Here is a 20,934-nt window from a genome sequence, read left to right on the forward strand (position 1 = left end):
TACTCGTTTTTTAGGGTGATCCTGGTGTGGGCATCCCGGGGCCACCTGGACCTCCCGGACCCCCAGGGACATACAAGTATCCGGTATGTACCATTATATGTTATTGTGTGCATATTGATATAATTATGAATGTCATAACAGCAGATGGCCAGACTGTAAACTCAGAGTGTTTCCCACGAGCAGGACGGCATCGATGGCTCCGGATCAAGCTTTGTGGATCTGGACAGCGACACAGAGCTGATACGGGTGAGTTATTACAGTCACAGGAGCTGGATTCCCTGCCGAATGAACTCTGACACACATAAAATGATTTAACGCTGAACAAAATGAGACATGAGGTAGTTATTATATACATGTGTAAGATGTGCGGATATGAGTTGTCAGACAAAGAATTTGGTGCTCAGGTTAATTGTCATTGTTTTGGACTCTCATCAGGGTCCTCCAGGGCCACCGGGGCCACCGGGACCTCCGGGCCCTTCTGTCGGAGCTCATCCGGGGCCCATCGGGCCTCCAGGGGTTCCTGGAAGAGACGGGGAGACGGGCAAACCTGGAGTTCCGGTGAGTGAGGATCAGTACTGATTCACAGAGAAACAGACCAGAGCTAAAGCTCATCCCAAAAGGAAAGTTCAGTTATTATTTACTCACATTAAGAAATTGATTTTCATTGAATGGAGACACTGTTGATGACCAAAAAAAAAAGTAGACAATACAATTTATTTTTGCACTATATTCTAAGTTTTCTTAAGCCATACAATAATTGAACTTTGAGTATCATATAAATATACACTACATTCAATAGTAACTGATGGATTAAATTGCTGAAAAGTGACAGTAAAGACATTTATAGTGTTACAAAAAATGATATTTCAAATAAATGTTGTTCTTTTCTATTCAGTAAAGAGTTCTAAAAAAAATAAGATGTTTCCACAGAAATATTGAGCAGCACAACTGTGTTCAACATTATAATAATCAGAAATGTTTGTTGAGCAGCAAATCAGTATATTATTATCAGTGTTGGGGAAAGTTACATTTAAAAGTAATGCATTACAATATTGCTACAATATACTCCCTAAAAAAGTAACTAATTACATTATTTAGCTACTTTTTGTGGAAAGTAATGTGTTACGTTACTTTCACGTTACTTTTTAAATATGAGCAGGGCTTGATTTGTTTTTAATATAAGTTCTATTTAGAGCAAATATAAAAGCCCTTTCACACCAGAAAGTGTAATGAATAAACCTCAGGCTGAAGGAGGAGTAAACTCACGTCTGTACAGTAGAACGCAGGAGAAGAAGCTTCAACACTCTTCAGAAATAAAAAAAAACAATGAAGCACAATTGTTAGTTCATCTAAAGTCATTTGTGATTATTAGTATGTTTGAACTGGACTATCAAAGGTCAGCAGCAAAGACACTGGTTAATAAAATGGGATTAAATGCATTTGTGTTATTTAACATATTTAATTATTGCAGGTTTGCGTCATATTCTGAGTTCGCATTTCACTGTTTAAATTCCTTTTGATGAATACTAAATCAGTTTTTTGCGAGTGGGATGAATAATGCACATTCATATTCAGTCTAGATCTACAGTAACATGTTCACACAGCGCTCTGTCAGTCAATACATGGGAAAGTAATTCAGATATTTTCTTGTAAATTAAAAAGTAATGTGTTACTTTGCTAGTTACTTGAAAAAAGTAATATTATTACGTAACTCGCGTTACTTGTAATGCATTACCCCCAACACTGATTAGAATGATGTGATTGAGGACTGGTTTAGTGGCTCTGGATCTGAGCAGGACTCAGATGAGGTAGAGCTAAACTCAAACCATGAGCCAAAGGTTTCTCCATCATGATCCAGGCACACAGAAATCTCATTCTCACCGCCCGCTTCTGCTTTCATCACACGCAACCTTAATCACGTCACAATCACATGTGTGAAAACGTGTCCTCCATGATGCAGAAAACACACTTCTGACTGTAAAAGGGGCCGTTGTTTAGCCGATGGAATAAAATACATGCACTAAAGCACTACTTCACTGTACTATAGAAGCCTGTTTTCTAACATGGGATAAAAATAGAAAAAAAAGTATGTGCGAATTTTAGTTTCAGAATTCTGACTTTTTTTTTTTTTTTTGCAATTCTGAGTTTATATCATGATTTTTTTTATTTATTTTGTCTTGCATTTCAAAGTAAAACAAGTTAAAATTTGCTTGAAAAAAGTCAGAATTGAGAGTTGATTTATTTCAGTAATACCATTCAAAAAGTGAAACTTGTATATTAGATTCATTCATTACACACAGACTGATATATTTCAAATGTTTATTTCCTTTAATTTTGATGATTATAACTGACAACTAATGAAAGTCCCAAATTCTGGTGAAGATGGAGTTCAGGTTTCATTTCTTCTTCATATGAGCTGACCTTCATCTGCTGAGCTCGTATGATGTGTTATGATGGGGAAACTGCCTTTGGAAACGACAAAAAAGTCTTTGCTGGCATTGTATTGTATAATTTATTCTTAATATTCATGTGTTCAGTGCAAGAGGTCCTTATGTGGTGTTTTCTGTCATGTTAGGGTGAAAATGGACAAGACGGTCAACCAGGAAAAGATGGAGAAAAAGGGCAGAAAGTAAGATATTTGTTTAGGAAATGTGGCATTTTTGTATTTTCTTGCATTTATATTTGTTGATTTTATTCTTTATTGAATTCCTGTATTCCTCTCTTGCTGTCTTTGAACGTTTACTTGCATGATTATCATGCACACACATTCAGGTGAAGTCACACTTCTACAGATTATTTCTCTTTCCAGCTGATAACGTCGCTCCAAACACTCCTGCAGAACGAAATGTCTTTCCATGCAGTGAAACTCTGGGGATTTTGACATGTCTTGTGTGTTTTTTGGCAGGGTGAAGCAGGTTTACCTGGACTCATGGGACCAAAGGTAATGCCGTTTGGATCACACTGGTGTTTCAGATCAGTTTGCTAGATTCACTACTTTAAAGGGGTCATATGATGTGATTTCAAGTGTTCCTTTCTCTTTGGAGTGTTACAAGCTGTTTGTGGATAGATAAGATCCCTGAAGTTGCAAAGACTAAAGTCTCAAAACCAAAGAGATATTCTTAATAAAAGTTAAGACTCGAAAAAACGCCACCCAAATGTTTACGCAATGAAAGAAGGCGGAGCTATTATTCTGGGTGTAGTATTGTTGCTGCCGCCGGCGCCATGTCCTGCAGACGCTGTGTTTCATTGTGAAGCTGAAACTACTTAGTTTGGGCTTCCAGAAAAGGACACAACTACAAATCAGTGGTTCAGTTGTATTACGACACTGTTCCAGAACAGAACAACCCAAATATTAGAGTGTGTGCAGCGCATTATACAGAGGACTGTTTCCTGATCCTGGAGGAGTAGCCTACAACGCTGCTTGCTCAAAGGCTGTTTCTATAAAGTGGAGTAATTCCAACTTGAACAGTGTAGAGTAGTGCTTGTTTGTTGTTTCTCCGATCACAAATAAAAATTCAGTCACACGCTTGAGGTATTCAGCCAATCACAAGGCACTGGACAGCTGGCCAATCAGAGCAGGCCTCGCTTCTCAGAACGATGAGCTTTGTAAAAATCGAGGCGTTTCAGAAAGGCAGAGGAGCAACAATAATGTACAGTATGTGGAAATAATGTGTTTTTTGAACCTTAAACCACATAAACACATTGCATTACATCAAATACACAAACTAATGTTCTTTTTAGCAACGTCATATGACCCCTTTAAATTATGAGTAAAAAATGCAAACGATCAGAGATGTGTTATGAGTCTGAAGACTTGACTGAACACTACTAGGCTGTTGTAGCTTTAGAAGTGATCTTTGTCTTCAGGGTGATGCAGGCCAGCCGGGGCTCCCAGGACAGACGGGGCCTGAGGGCCCCAGGGGTCAGCCAGGACTTCCAGGGCCCGCCGGACCTCCAGGAACAGGCTTCAGCCTTGACATGATGGTGCGTTTCATGGACCTTCAGATTCTATAGATTTGAGTTTTTATTTATGTTTATTTATTTACATGTGAGTATTGGAAATACTGACCCTGGACCACAAAACCAGTCATAAGGGTCCATTTTTTTAAAATTGAGATTTCTGCATCACCTGAAAGCTGAATAAATAAGCGTTCCATTGATGTATGGTTTGTTAGGATTGGACAATATTTGAACATCTGGAATCTGAGGGTGCAAAAAAAAAAAAAAAAAAAGGCCTTTAAAGTTGTTCAAATGAAGTTCTTAGCAATGCATATTACTAATCAAAAATGAAGTTTTGATATATTTACGGTAGGAAAGTTACAAAATATCTTCATGGAACATGATCTTTACTTAATATCCTAATTATTTTTGGCATAAAAGAAAAATCCATACAATGTATTGTTGGCTATTGCTACAAATATACCTGTGTTACTCATGACTGCTTTTGTGCTGCAGGGTACAGATTTGTGTTCATTCACATATGTTCTCCTCTATCTAATATTAGATTTTGTCTGAAGAACTGAACGCACTTGAAAGTGAAGTTGATACTTTAGTTTGAATTAGTGAAATGAGCTGAACTGTGGGTTTAGCCTTTGAAAACTGAAATGTTGTGTTTTTTTCCCTGATTGTTTGATTCAAAGTCTGTTTTGAAGCAGGATCTGCAGAGCTCGGGTCTGGACGGAAGCAGTGGTTTTGGACCTGTGCTGCCCAGAGGACCACCTGTACGTACATCCACACTGAGGCTTTCTGGCTCTTACAGCTGAACTGCTGCTCATTCTCATGTATTTTCTCATCCTCAGGGCCTTCCTGGGCTCCCAGGACCTCCAGGGCCACAGGTACACACAGAGATCTGCACAAAAACACAAAGAAATCTGGCATGATCTATCAACACTGTAAAACCTATATATGGCATCTACCATGTGATTTTATATGTCATTAGCTGGAATCACTGTATAGAGAATGCATGCCTAGTGTTAGAAGTGGCTTAGTTTTTATTTAAATGAACCCAACTCTACACTTTCAGGGAAAAGAAGGAGTCGTCGGCCCTCCAGGTGTTTCAGTGAAGGTCTGTGCTCCTCACACACACACACACACTCACACACACACTCACTCACACACACACACACACTCACTCACACACACACACACACACACACACACACACACTCTCTTCCACAACTGTTTCCATTCCCGCTTTCCAAAGGAAGCTTGCCGTTCCCACCCACATGTTCCCCATTAGCCCCAAATTTCCAATCGTTAGCACATCTGTAAGGGTCAGTGAATGCATCTCAGGCCTTGACCTCCTTCATAGTGCAATTCAAAGTAAAAACGCATTATAATGGCTTTATATTACATAACACACAGTTACAGAAGTTGGATTCAGAAAGCTATCAGCTAAATCAGATTCCAAAATAATTGCTCCCATGATCGGTTGCCATAAACACCATTAATATAGCTTTTCCTATACATAGAAGTTCTGCATAGTATAACTATCATATGTATTATTTATATCAGACTTATGATAATCATTTCTCCTCCACTACACTAGGGGGAGCCGGGCGCTAAAGGAGATGATGGACAGGCTGGGGCTCCTGGTCTGCCTGGGCGACAAGTAAATATACAAAACAAAATTTGATCTCAATTAATGTAGTCAATCTATATTTCCATCAATTTATAGATACTTTTTTGTTTTTAAGTTGCTGTTTTTTTTACTTTTTTCAGGGGGAAGGGGGAGAGAAAGGTGATATGGGTCAGAAGGTTTGTATTCTCATCACATTTGTGGCGTATCTCTCTCAGAGCAGCCAGCTTCAATGCTAATAGTTGATGTGTTTTGTTTTTCAGGGAGAGAGAGGTCTAGATGGAATCGGTTTACCTGGACCTCCAGGACCTCCTGGACCAGTCATTAATCTACATGAAGTGAGTCCATTAATGTCTCACAATTGTATTATGTCACACTGGATTGATTTTAAGGATATGGATGCTAATTCCAATGCAATGAATGTTTCTCCACTCTCAGTTGATGCTGAATGACACTGAAGGAATATTTAACCACACAGGGATGTTTGAACCACAAGGACCATTGGTAAGAAGGCTGTCCTTGCCCTATTTGTTGTTTGTTCATGGCCTGATCAGTATGGCTTAACCCTCTGGGCCCTGAGGGTGTTTTGGGGACCTGGAGAACTTTCGACATGCCCTGACATTTGTGCTTTTTTCAGTTGCTTATAAAAATATAAATGGCTAAAGTCTAATAACGCTGTAAACAGCACAAACTGGGCTACACTAATATGTTAGCAGCATTTATGTACATGATTGTGTTTTTGAGAAAACAACGTTTATGCGTGGTTAGTGAAAAACTAACATTTTGAAGTCACTGAAATAAGACCATAAAACACACACAGAACAACTGATCACAAGACTTTTGAGAACCAGATCTTGCAGGCTAGAATATTTACTTCACAATTATGTGAAAATCATCTTGTTTATTTGCTCACAGAAAACAATACATTGATTTAAATTTTTAAAGACATGTTTTGTGATCGAGAGCCAATATGCGAGGGAGTGGTAATGGGCTTGAATATTAAGTGGTTCTCACCTGAGAGACAAAGGGCCCTCCCCTAAAGCTGCTAATGGCCCATCAGTGTGACTGAGACTGAGGCAGGTAAGAGAGAGAGTGTGAGGAGACTGAAAAAATGGGTTTCTTAAATGATTTGTATTTTATTTACAACACAGTATAATCAAAACATACATAATTATTGTGCACACTGATCTGAACCACAGAGATGTGAACAGACTTTGACATGTTCCTGCAACAGATTCTTCTGTTGAAGTTGAACTTCTGATGTTAGTGCAGCGCTCTCAGAGGAAAACAGTTTGAAGAGACTGTAAGTCAGCAGGATTCATCATCTGTGGTGCAGGTGTCTGATTCAATAAAATACAAACAACCAAAAAAAGAGAAAAAACATTTGTGAGCATGTTTATATCAGGAGCATCTCTATATATATTTTATATAGGTTTTGTAGTCATAGACTCATTCATGCTTTGTATTATCGTAAACATTTTATATCTGAGAAACTAATTATTATTGTTTAGCACGTTATTAAAATCTATTTTTGAACAGAGTAGGCTATTAATCATAAACATGTTCTAAACATACTTGGACTCGTAGCATTCATCATGTTACAATGTACTCTCATATTACTTTTATTGTTTTATACTCGCGCAGTAAGAAATTTAAATACAATGAATTGCCCATCATATTCACAATGTTTTACTGGATTTCAAACATTTTTGTCAGGAATTATAGCCATCCTGAACATCAGGTATGATTTTATAGTGTAAAAGATATGATTCTGCAGTCATAGACTCTGTACTATAAAAGGATATACTTCGTACTATAAAACATATATTTTATATCTGAGAACTAATTGTTATCGTTTAGCACGTTATTAAAATATATTTGTGTTGTAGTTTGGGAACAACCCATCTAGTAATGTGTTCAAGTTTCTGTCACAATAACACGATAACTAATGCAGAAAATAAAATAAACATTACTTACTCATCAGATCGATTTTGAGGGAAACCCAGCCTTTACTCAGCGCGTCTTCTTCCAGAAAGTAACAGTATAGCAGCGATGAACTCGTCACTGACGCTTTGTTTATGCTCCGCGCGCGCGGGTCACGTGGTTATTTGCATGTGAACGCGAGGGGGCGGGATCTCATTAAAAATAATGAGTTAGACGGCACAGACTGAACATCGTGTTGGTTTCATACGGATTACTTCATCACAGAATATTTGTTTTCGATATGACGTACTTCATTTGAAAGAAGACACTTCAAGCTTTCTATAGAGATAACTCTCATGTTTCTGTGTTGAGTATTCGCTGAGTTACACTTCATTTTAGTGACGCATTTCTGAAAACAGATCGCGGAGACGGAGAAGACCGAGAGCGCACGCTGTTTGTTTTCTTTATTCTTCAAAAGCACAAAGTTTAGTTGTTATTATGAGTGAATACAAATAAAAGAAGACCCCTTACAGATTCGAATGGTGTATTGCTCTTATCTGAACGATCAAAAATGGCAGAGTAATTCAAGCTCATTTCTGCCTCATCAGGAAAATCTGCCCCAAAACGCGTATTCGCGTTTGTCGGGCTCAGAGGGTTAAGTAACCTTCATCGACACCAAACCAAAAACATCTTCTTGTTTAATCATATTCACCTGCTAACCCTGACATGCAAATAAATTCACAAACAAGAACACAAAACAGCGAATCAGAAAACACAACAATGAATCAGAAAACAAAACAAATGACAAAAGACAACTGCAAATCGGCAAAGACAAAGCAAATGTAAAAACAGATTAAAAAAAGCAATTAAAAAAAGCACAACAGCGAATCAGAAAACATAATAAATCAGAAGAAAAACAACAATTAATCAAATAACACAACAACGAATCAGAAAAATATAACAATGAATCAGAAAAACAAGCTGTGAATCAGGAAAAACAACAATGAATCAGAAAACACAACAGCGAATCAGAAAACACAACAGCGAATCAGAAAACACAACAGCGAATCAGAAAACACAATGAATCAGAAAACACAATGAATCAGGAAAAACAACAATGAATCAGAAAACACAACAGCGAATCAGAAAACACAACAACGAATCAGAAAACACAACAGAGAATCAGAAAACACAACAGCGAATCAGAAAACACAACAATGAATCAGAAAACACAACAGCAAATCAGAAAACATAACAATGAATCAGAAAACACAACAGTGAATCAGAAAATATAATAAATCAGAAGAAAAACAACAATTAATCAAATAACACGACAACGAATCAGAAAACACAACAATGAATCAGAAAACACAACAATGAATCAGAAAACACAACAGCGAATCAGAAAACACAACAGCGAATCAGAAAACACAACAACGAATCAGAAAACACAACAGTGAATCAGAAAATATAATAAATCAGAAGAAAAACAACAATTAATCAAATAACACGACAACGAATCAGAAAACACAACAATGAATCAGAAAACACAACAATGAATCAGAAAACACAACAGCGAATCAGAAAACACAACAGCGAATCAGAAAACACAACAATGAATCAGAAAACACAACAGCGAATCAGAAAACACAACAACGAATCAGAAAACACAACAACGAATCAGAAAACACAACAACGAATCAGAAAACACAACAGCGAATCAGAAAACACAACAACGAATCAGAAAACACAACAGCGAATCAGAAAACACAACAGCGAATCAGAAAACACAACAACGAATCAGAAAACACAACAACGAATCAGAAAACACAACAGCGAATCAGAAAACACAACAGCGAATCAGAAAACACAACAGCGAATCAGAAAACACAACAGCAAATCAGAAAACATAACAATGAATCAGAAAACACAACAGTGAATCAGAAAATATAATAAATCAGAAGAAAAACAACAATTAATCAAATAACACGACAACGAATCAGAAAACACAACAATGAATCAGAAAACACAACAATGAATCAGAAAACACAACAGCGAATCAGAAAACACAACAGCGAATCAGAAAACACAACAACGAATCAGAAAACACAACAGTGAATCAGAAAATATAATAAATCAGAAGAAAAACAACAATTAATCAAATAACACGACAACGAATCAGAAAACACAACAATGAATCAGAAAACACAACAATGAATCAGAAAACACAACAGCGAATCAGAAAACACAACAGCGAATCAGAAAACACAACAATGAATCAGAAAACACAACAGCGAATCAGAAAACACAACAACGAATCAGAAAACACAACAACGAATCAGAAAACACAACAACGAATCAGAAAACACAACAGCGAATCAGAAAACACAACAACGAATCAGAAAACACAACAGCGAATCAGAAAACACAACAGCGAATCAGAAAACACAACAACGAATCAGAAAACACAACAGCGAATCAGAAAACACAACAGCGAATCAGAAAACACAACAGCGAATCAGAAAACACAACAGCGAATCAGAAAACACAACAATGAATCAGGAAAAACACAGCAGTGAAATATATAGTTGTATTTAAGGTAATTAAGGCTGTTGATTGGACAGGTACAGTGTAATTGTTTTGCATCGCTGGATTACTGCAGTGAAGGCCAGTCAGAAATGTTGTCTGGCATTCTTTAGCCATTCTGGATGTCCCCTTGCTCTAATATTAGTATTATGATTATTATGAAGGTTCACTTTTAAGCTCAGTAAATGAAATCCAGATAGAAACGCATCAAATTTAAAACTCACATTTAACAAAAGTATTTTTGTATAGTCATTTGTATGGTTCAATATAAATTCAGTAGAAGCTTAACAAGCATGAAATATCATTTATCATTGTCTTGAAATATGGCTGTCATCCTAAACTCGTACTATTGGCCATAGTATTCCAGCTATTATTTTTCATTATATTTCTCGCTGCTTTTAATTTCCCAAGCTACTCTCATTCTATTGCAAAAACACAAACAGAAACGCTGAAGAAAGACGAGCGTGGAGATTACGGTGCAATAGCTGCTCAGAACCAAACGCTCGCCTCATGTGGAGCACACAGGGATGTAAACACACTGTGCTTTAATCGCATTACTTACAATAAGTCACCGAGTTGCCTGTGAAATTGTGTTTTAAACAATTACGACACATTAGCTTTGCTTTATTGCGTAATTTACAGGCACTGACGAGCAGAAGTAAAGCAAAATAAACAGAGCTCTGTGCAGCATGTAAACAGCTACGCCTGTGGAAGCTTCCTCAGAGCAGAGTCAAATACTTACACTTCTTTAGACTTTATGCCACAATACACAAATCCATTAGAGCTTCCAACCGTGCCAGGCAGCTTGAGATAATGCTTCTCAAAAACACATTCTATTCTATCGTGATGGTCTCAGCGGAACATTTAACTAGAACACTTACTGGAATTCAGTAAGTGTTTCAGCGTCTGAAATTAAGTATGTTTTTAAGTTAATGTAAGTAATTACAGTTGAAAGCCTTAGTTTGAGGAGCATGAATATTTGTGTGGTTTTTGCACTTCAGAAAATGTTTAAATCTACTTTATGGGTTAATTATCTTTCAGCAGTGGTGACAAAATGACTTTGTTTTATTCCACCAGGGGCCAAGGGGTCCAAAGGGTGATACTGGGGCCCCAGGGTTTCAGGGGCCTCCAGGATTAAAGGTAAGGTCATTTTAGATGTGTAAGTTGTGTAGGGGCATGTGTCTTAAGAACTAGTTTGACCAACTAGCAGTTAGCCAAAGGGTTGGAAGTCTTATTTTTCTGATTTAAATTAGACCAAGCTACATTTTTTATGTAACTAAAAAAAAAAAAAAAAAAGAAAAAGTTATGATTGGTCTTAAAGAAAAATAATTAGATGACTAACTTCTAAGTCTAAGACAAGTCTAAGCCTTTTATGCAGCTGGCCACAGGTGTGAAAGAGAGTGTGTGTGTGTGTGTGTGTGTGTGTGTGTGTGTGTGTGTGTGTGTGTGTGTGTGTTTAATTGGGAAGAGAGAAAGTGGAGAATTCTGGGGCTGTTTGTTGGCGTGTAATCAGGAATATAATCGCAGATGCAGACCTCTGAAATACTCAATATCAGAGCACACAGACGCACACACACACTCAGACCACTGACAGCAGAGCTGCTTCTGAATTCATCCTTCATTAATTTCAAAAGATCAGTATCTAATTCATTTAATACATTTAATAAGTCAGTCTCTATGTATGATCACTTGTGGTCCATGATGAGTTCCAGGTGATCTCAGAGTTGTTGATTTAAAATGATAAAAAACAAACAAACATAAGAAATCAACTATAATACAGTACATACATTACTGAGCCCAAACTTCATAACAGTGGTGTACATAAAGAAAAAACACTTAATTATAAATAATAGAACCAGATTGGATTCTCCTAATGGATATTGATCTGTTGACGTGTCATAATTCTAATCTCTGCATTCTCTAATAACATCTGGCTGATGGAGGACTGGAATCATCTCATATTGTGTGAAACAAAACACCAGACGAGATTAAAGAACAGCTTTGTTCTGAATGTCTGAGGAACATAAACACACAGCAGAGAAACATAATGACTACCAGACTGAACACACACACACACACACTCATTACACACACACACACACACATCACACACACACATACACACACACTGCGTGTGAGCGTGTGTGTGTGTTTGTGTAATGAGTGTGTGTGTGTGTGTGTGTGTGTGATTCGAGCAGCTGCAGAGGTTTGTGTGTGTATCATATTATGATTTCACACATTATCATCAGAAGTTCTTGTCATGGCTGAATATGGATGTGAGTGTGTTTTTAATTCGGCTGTGTGTTTTGCATGAATTACTGCTGTAGGGTCAGAAAGGAGAGCCGGGGATTGTGTCTGGAGTTCATGCGCCGCAGGGACCCAAAGGACTGAAGGTCACCCATGACTTCTTTAACCCAAAGACTAATATCCAAGACGTGTCACTCGTATAGTTTTGAATGGGGAAGAATGCAACATTTGGACTTTGTTTAACCTTTAACTGCTGCATTACTCAAGACCAGTCAATCCACTTTAACACCAAACCTTTCTGAGATGGACAGGATTTGTTTGCATTTATTTGATTTCCTTGCTTTTCTTTACTTCTCACAGGGAGATCGTGGCGTTCCTGGAACTCCTGGTCAAACGGTGAGCAGAAGATGCTGTGACTTTGACTCTTATTATTATTCATTATGAATGTTCCACAGGGAGCGTGTTTAATTAATCCCATAAATATAATTGTTTACATTATTCTCCAACTATTTTTCTGACATTCCTCCATCACATCATCAAGTTTTTCTAGAATTCATTTTCTAAAACTTATAGCTTTAGTTGAATATCTGTTTCCAGCATTGTAATTTTTTTTCGTAATTTTTCGTCACTACAAGAAATGACAAAATCAGCCAATCAGAACATACTTGATATGTATTATACACCAGTGTGAAAGGGACCAATGAGAGTTCACTGTGGGCAGAGCTACACAACTCAGCTGTTTTGATGCTTTTCTGCAATTCTTGAAAAAGATGTTTATCCTAAATCTACTTTCATGTTGACATTGATTTAAATGCCATTTAACATATATATATATATATATATATATATATTTATATATATAAATAGACTGTAGACTGAAAACATTTGGGTTTGACATCATGTTTTGACATTATATCTAAACTTAATTTTTGATTAGTAATATGCATTGCTAAGAACTTCATTTGAACAACTTTAAAGGAGATTTTCTCAATATTTAGATTTTTTTGCTCCCTCAGATTCCAGATTTTCAAATAGTTGTATCTCAGACAAATATTGTCCTATCATAACAAACCATACATCAATGGAAAGATTAATTATTCAGCTTTCAGATGATGTATACATCTCAATTTTGAAAAATAGACACTTATGACTGGTTTAGTGCTCCAAGGTCACATATATAGAAAGAGAGAGAGAGAGATATCAGATTATATATAGAGAGATAATAAGGTCATGTTATTTATGTACTCAACAAGCCAGACCTGTTCAGTCATTATATTTGGTCTAAACACTTAATCTCAGGACTATTTCCCTGTTACACCGGAGGCAGTCTGACTTACTATTTTACAATTGATGTGTGTTTTTCTCGTTCCGGTGGCTCTGCTGTTTGCGTACAGCTGCTTCTGTTCAAAATGTTTTGGAAAAAGTGTTGAGGCGAGAGCGGAGGACACCTGTTTGTGTTCGTCTGCATTGCTCTGATGTCTGTCTCGTCTCGTCTCGTCTAGGGTCTGGTCGGACCCGCTGGACCGAAGGGGGAGTTCGGATTTCCAGGACGACCGGTCAGTTACTTATTAAACACATAAACCTGCACATGCACACTCAATACACAGTTTATAATACTGTCATTAACAGCATTAGTGGACATAACATTATATAACACTTAACAAGATTAACAGTAATGTTTCAAAGTTTGGGCTCAGTAAGATTTCTGAAAGAATCTTTGATAAAAACATACAGTAAAAATTGTGCAATATTATTAGAGTTTAAAATAACTGAAATCATAATAATATACTGATTTACTGCTCAAGAAACATTTCTGATTATTATCAATGTTGAACACAGTTTTTCATTTTTCAGGATTCACAAGAACTTTCACAGAGAGTTCAGATGAACAGCAGTTATTTGAAATAGGAATCTTTTGTAAATATTATTAATGCATTTACTGTCACTTTTGATCAATTTAATGCATCCATGATGAATAAAAGTATTCATTTCTTTAATACTCCACACTTTTAAACATATATACACAGTATATTGTGATTGTAATCATGTGTTTCCTCAGGGTCGTCCAGGAATTAACGGGCGTAGGGGTGAAAAAGGAGATTCTGTCGGTCTACCTGTGAGTTTCTATCATGTGTCCCCAAAAAACTATTTATTATTACTTCATCAGAAAAAAGTATTTTCTAAATTCATCTCTCACATTTTTGAAACATATTTTGTCATAGTTTTAACTGCACATATTTTCAAATAAAATATAAGATTACTACAGTAGCATATGTCATCTGTCTTGAACGTTTTAATACATTATTGCTTAGTAAATGTATATATGAATATTTATGTGGCACTTCAGTAAGTAAGCTCTCTTTCTCACATCATGTCATGCCTTTTCCCAAAAATGTAAAAAAAAAAAAAAAAAAATCACTGAAGTTGATATTCTTTAAAGAATCAAAGGATATTTAAAAGAATAGTTCACAAAAAATGAACATGAGCTGTTAATGTGTTCCCCCTCAGTTCATCTGAGATCAGGATGAGTTTGTTTCTTCATCAGGTTTGGAGAAATGTGTCTCTGCATCAGTGTCTCAGCAATGGATGCTCTGCAGTGAATGGGTGCCGTCAGAATGAGAGTCCAAACAGCTGATAAAAACATCACAATAATCCACACCACTCCAGTCCATCAGTTAACATCTGGAGAAGACAAAAGATGAAACACATCCAGCATTAAGATGTTTTAACTCAAATACCATAGAGTCCATAATCCATAATAAACATATCCATAAAAACATATTTTGCCCAGAAGCAACAGTTGATGGACTGGAGTGGTGTGGCTACATTTCTGAAAATCTGATGAAGAAACACGTGTGGCTTGAGGATGATTTTTTTGTGAACTTCTCCTTTAAGGGGAGACACTGCAGGCAAAAACACTGTATTTCATGCACTTGCCAAGTTTGAGGCGTTTTAGTTTTTCATAAAGTGTTTTTTTTAGACTAGTGGAAACAAAACATCCAAAAGACACTGTTAAGTGTTTCTTTTATATATATTTGTGTCAAGAGATTTCAATTACAATACATATTTGAAAAGGCTGTTTTTTCTAAATGAGTTTTTTCCTCCTAAACTGAGCCATAAATCTCCACTTCAGCAGCACTTACACACATCAGACTTTATTATTATACCCTGAAGGTTTTTACAGAGGCATTTGTTCATATATCATTTGTTTGATTATATACAACATTTTATTCCCCCCAAAATTGTGAAAAAATATATTGTTTTCTGTCAGTATTTTCTGAATTATGACAAAAATGAGATACTGTACCTAAATTCCATCTGTAAAAATTTAACTCTTAATTTGACTCTTAATATGTCAAAAAAAATTAAACAACAATTTTGAAACTGACTTCCTCCAGTGTTCCCCTCTATACAGTATTCTCAGCTTTATGCAGCAGAGCCAGGATGAGCAGGGCACTTACACACACTACATAATGAAGCGGAGAGCAGTTTTCTGTCTTCTGTGTTCAGATGGTTGTGTGTTGAATGTCTGCTGTAGATCTTCGGTTGATGATATTAATGGTGAATGTTTTGTTTGTGTCTGAAGGGTCCTCCGGGGCCGCCGGGGCCTCCAGGACGAGCAGGGATCTTCAGCTGTCCTAAAGGAGTGAGTGTGTCTCTGTCTCAAACACACAGAAGCTCAGTGCTGTAGCTCAGTGTCTCTTTCCCTCATGTTTCTCTCTAGACCGTGTTTCCAGTCCCTCCTCGACCCGGCTGCAAAAAACCTGTGAGTGTCTACTGCTCAATATCATCATCATCATCATCATCATCATCATCTTCACTCTAACTCTGCTCAAAAATTATTCCTCCAAATTTTGGCTGATTTGTAATTAAAGGAGAAGTGTGTAATTTATAATTATTGTTATTAAATATCAAATATTGTATTTATTTACTGTTTTAATTTAGCATTTTAATATTATGTAAAAGTATTTTCGTAATATTTTATAATATAATTTCATAATATTTCATTTAATTTATTTATTTAATCAGGCACAATGCACATTAATAGCACATACGATATGTGAAATTCACCAGATTTAGCCAACACTGGCCAATTTTCATCCATAGTCCATTTTGGCAGTTGATGTTAAGGACAGGAAGAAAATATAAACAAAGAATATTAATACACCAAATTAAGAAAGAATAATTAATACCCCCCCCCCCCATTAATTTAGCATCTTGCTAAATGTAGTAGCTACAGTTCACTCTGGATAGGGTATTATAAGTTTTTAATGTGAAAAGTGCACACTTCCCCTTTAACCCATCACGTGTGATGCACATTGCATTTTATATGAACTTAATGGATGTCAAGTGGCAAATATGTGATTTCATACATCATTATCTTTATTTGATCATGTTCCCTTTATCTGTGGCTTGAGGTCCTTCAGGTGGAGATGACTGAATGCTTGTTTGTTGTCATATTCGAGATGCATTTATGGACTGATACAGCTTATAAACAGTGCATTTGTAGTTTTTATGTATTGTGTATCTCTCGGCTGTATATTGAGACCCACAGAGAGTCAAAGACTGACATTTAGAGTCAGTGATTTCATAGAAAACACATGTTATGGTTGAATATTGATGCATGCTGTGGATAATTATCTAAAACAAGCTTATAATGCACATGTGAGCTCAGATTTATGATTGTTTTATTACTCTGTAATAAAACATATGAAGGCTGGAGAGCTGTGCATATCCCAGCATTCAGTGTGCTTGGTCTGTAATCCACACAGGCATCTTTAGGGCACTCATATCAGCATGCTGCATGTCATACAGACGAGGAACGCTTGTGATCATGATGGTGGTGTGCCACTAACACAACACATACAAGCGTCATGCTTCTCCTGCATCTCTGCTGTGATGGAACGAGCATGCTGATGTTGTGGTTCCTTCGTGTTTTTACAATCCTCTATTTTATTCCTGAAAGGAAGAGTTTTAGATGTTGAATGTTGTGCAGTAGCTACACAACCACACCTGAGCATCAGAAGAACAGCTCGTTTTTCATCAGAACATGACTGACTCTTCCTCTCCTCCATTATCATCCAGCGTTTCTTTCCACATTCAGATGTTGAATTAACTCTACTTTCTCACCAGTTTAACAAACCATATTTGTCTTTCTTTGCTTTTCTTCAGGTTAACAGTGATTCTACACAAGGTGAGTTTCAAGAGTTGTTTTCTTATTATCATACACTACTGTTTAAAAATTAATAAGAAATTAACAGTTTTATTCATAATGGATGCATTAAATTGATCAAAAGTGACTGTAAATACATCTATAATGTTACAATAGATTTCTATTTCAAATAAATGCTGGTCTTTTGAACTTTCTATTCATCTGTGAATCCTGAAAAATAAAATGTATCAGTTTCCACAAAAATATTCAAGTTCAAGTTGAGCTTAATTGTCATGGTCAACGGAGTTTCTCCTGAAGTCCATCACAACCTCCTTTGTCTTCTCCACATTGAGGGACAGTGTTAGTGCCACACCATTCAGCCAGCTGTGCCACTTCCTCTCTGTAGTGCGTTTCATCGTTGTTGCTGATGAGAGCATGAGTGTTGGAAGAGCCTAGCTGGTATACGTCCACGCTTCCGTCCTCTCTCACACCGCTTGCGACGCTGCTTTGTGCGGGTAGCATCAGTAGCCAAGGCCGCGGTCTCCAGGTCCGGCTCCAGCAGTAAACAAAGGCCTCGTAGCTTCTCAGTAGCTGCCAGCGAGAGTTGTTGTTTGTATGCGTTGCTGATATCCAAAAGACTTTGGTGATCATAGATGAGTTCTGGGGTGATTTCCTTATGAATTAGCGGTAAACTGACACTATTTGGAGACGAACAGACGACATTGAAAGACATAAAAGCACCGGAGTAGCCGCTGCGTCTGATCGCGCCGCCATCTGGGATCAAGTTTTTGAGCAGCACGACTGTGTTCAACATTGATAATAATCAGAAATGTTTGTGGAGCAGTAAATCAGTATATTATTATGATTTCTGAAGATCATGTGACACTGAAGACTGCAGTAATGATGCTGAAAATACAGCTGTGATCACAGAAATACATTACAGTTTAACACATATTCACATAGAAAACAGCTGATTTACTTTAAAATAATATTTCACTGTTTTACTGTATTTTTGATCAAATAAACGCAGCCTTGGTGAGCAAAGGAGACTTCATTAAAAACTTTAGAAATGTTTGCCAACCCCAACATATTGAATGGTCGTGTTTTTTTGGCAGCACAGAGTAATTTTCACTTTTTGTCTCACTTTTCTTGTTAAAACTCATTCACATTAGAATCATGTCAGATCATGTTTTGTCAGTGTTCAGTGATTTTGTCTGCTTAATGATTACTCCTCTATTTTGCTCTTTTGTTTTGTCATAAGTAAAGGTGAAGTGTATGGATTCTGCAGTCTGAAATTTTTAAAAATAACAATTATTTTCATTTTTCAAATGTTATATTTCAGGTGTTCTGTATCTCAGTTTTGGTCAGTATTGTGTGTTTGTGTTGATTGTGTGCTCCTGACCTGTAGAGGGAGCCAGCAGCTCATCATCTGGACGGGACAGAGATCTGCCTTCATCATCATCCTCCTCCTCCTCCGGTACACACCTGACAATCAATCACATCACACCATTAAGAGTTGACTTGAGCAGCTGTGTTTCTGATGCTCTGATCTGTTCTCTCACAGGCGTCACGCTGGGAACCACAGTCACGGTGAGTTTGATCTCAGACACTCTCTCACAGACACTGAGAGTACTTCTCTGTGAGACACTGATCTGTTGAATGTGTGACTGTCAGGCTGCTAAAGGTGACCAGGGATTCAGAGGAGAGAAAGGAGAAGCTGGGATGCCAGGGCTGCCAGGGAGATCAGGTTCAGCTGTGAGTGACACACACACACACACACTCGTACACACACACACACGCAATCACACACACACTCAAACCTTGAGGAACTTTTGTTTCCAGAAGCTTTACTTTCACTGTTCCTAACATCTCACATCTTCTGAGGAGCATTGGATGGATTGCTTTGCATTATATGTTTGGATCATTTCAAGCTCATCTTACTGAGACATATTACAGTGTGGAGATATAGAGTGATGACTGACATTTAGATCATTTTATGTCAGTATCTGCTGTACTGTTATAAACATCATTGATTTACATTACAAGCATCAGAATTTCATCATGTGTGTCCCTGCAGCACAAAAGCAGTCATCAGTAACACAGGTATATCTGTAGCAATAGACAACAATACATTGTATGGATCAAAATTATACATTTCTCTTTTATGACAAAAATCATTAGGATATTAAGATCATGTTCCAGGAAGATATTTAGTAAATTTCCTACCGTAAATATATCAAAACTTAATTTCTGATTAGTAATATGCATTGCTAAGAACTTCATTTGAACAATATTTTGATTTTTTTGCTCCCTCAGATTCCAGATTTTCTAATAGTTGTATCTCAGACAAATATTGTCCTATCATAACAAACCATACATCAATGGAGAGATTATTTATTCAGCTTCAGATGATGTAGAAATCTCAATTTTTAAAAATTTACCCTTATGACTGGTTTTGTGCTCCAGGGTCACAAATAAATATTAGCATCTGCAGGAAAGGATTGCATATTTTTGCTCAGTTTGAGTGAATAAAACTGAGCTGTTTTTTCCTCCATATTCTCACTATTTCAGACTATATGAGCCTGATGATCCAATATGTATAAAATAACCAAAATATATAAAGATTTTAACATACATTAGCTCAATAAACTGTTTCACTTCCAAAAATTCCATCTGATTGTTATTTCATACATCAGGCTGTACAGGCTTCATATCTTATTATTTTGCTGCTCTCTCTCTCTCATTTCTGTCCTGTCCTTGTCTTGATTTCTCCTCATACTTCTCGCTGTCTCTCTCTTTGTTCTCGTCTCTCAAACTCAGTGTTTTTGATCTTTCTACGTGATTTAAGGTGTGTTTTATTGGAAATTTGCCGTCATGAATGAATTGGTTCTCCTCTCGTAGGGTAATGGCCTTCATTCAGAGATGAAAAACATCACACTGACAAATGAAGCACAATAAGATCGTTAACTTCAGTTCACTTTCACACTTAGATCCCAATTAGAACATAACGTGATAAATGAACTAGTTTATCAGCTATTGCAGGACATTCTCTGTAAGAAAGAAAATGCATATTTGTTATAGACAGGGCTATTACTGAAACCATTAAAAAAATAAAATTATTACTTGAATTAAATGTCAACTGAAATAAAATAAGGTATTTATAAATAAATAAATAAAAACGTTTTTATTTCCACTAGTTGCCAAGTAAAACTTCTCTAATTTTAATTTGATGTACTACCTGATGTACTAAAATAGCTAAAACTGAAATAAAAAAATACTATATATATATATATATATATATATATATATATATATATATTTTTTTTTTTTTTTTTTGTATATATATATATATATATATATATATATATATATATATATATGTGTATGTGTATGTGTGTGTATATATATATATATATATATATATATATATATATATATATATATATAT

The 20,934-nt window shown here is 36.5% G+C and overlaps 1 protein-coding gene across 2 annotated transcripts in view; it reads left to right on the forward strand.

The window, feature by feature from the left end:
- Positions 1-20,934, forward strand: part of LOC306865043 (uncharacterized protein) — a 67,271-nt gene that overhangs the window by 38,972 nt on the left and 7,365 nt on the right. For both annotated transcript variants that reach the window (XM_079409390.1, XM_079409389.1), the window contains exons 11-34: positions 15-83; positions 184-246; positions 436-558; positions 2,576-2,629; positions 2,906-2,941; positions 3,868-3,984; positions 4,656-4,721; positions 4,800-4,835; positions 5,024-5,065; positions 5,549-5,611; positions 5,722-5,757; positions 5,842-5,916; positions 6,017-6,082; positions 11,165-11,227; positions 12,415-12,480; positions 12,695-12,730; positions 13,837-13,890; positions 14,394-14,450; positions 15,921-15,980; positions 16,059-16,100; positions 17,507-17,528; positions 18,895-18,963; positions 19,051-19,076; positions 19,161-19,241. In XM_079409390.1, coding sequence (XP_079265516.1) covers positions 15-83; positions 184-246; positions 436-558; positions 2,576-2,629; positions 2,906-2,941; positions 3,868-3,984; positions 4,656-4,721; positions 4,800-4,835; positions 5,024-5,065; positions 5,549-5,611; positions 5,722-5,757; positions 5,842-5,916; positions 6,017-6,082; positions 11,165-11,227; positions 12,415-12,480; positions 12,695-12,730; positions 13,837-13,890; positions 14,394-14,450; positions 15,921-15,980; positions 16,059-16,100; positions 17,507-17,528; positions 18,895-18,963; positions 19,051-19,076; positions 19,161-19,241 — 1,422 coding nt within the window. The remainder of the gene's footprint in view (positions 1-14; positions 84-183; positions 247-435; positions 559-2,575; positions 2,630-2,905; positions 2,942-3,867; positions 3,985-4,655; positions 4,722-4,799; positions 4,836-5,023; positions 5,066-5,548; positions 5,612-5,721; positions 5,758-5,841; positions 5,917-6,016; positions 6,083-11,164; positions 11,228-12,414; positions 12,481-12,694; positions 12,731-13,836; positions 13,891-14,393; positions 14,451-15,920; positions 15,981-16,058; positions 16,101-17,506; positions 17,529-18,894; positions 18,964-19,050; positions 19,077-19,160; positions 19,242-20,934) is intronic.

This window comes from Barbus barbus, assembly GCF_936440315.1.
Source record: "Barbus barbus genome assembly, chromosome: 46".
Taxonomy (NCBI): domain Eukaryota; kingdom Metazoa; phylum Chordata; class Actinopteri; order Cypriniformes; family Cyprinidae; genus Barbus; species Barbus barbus.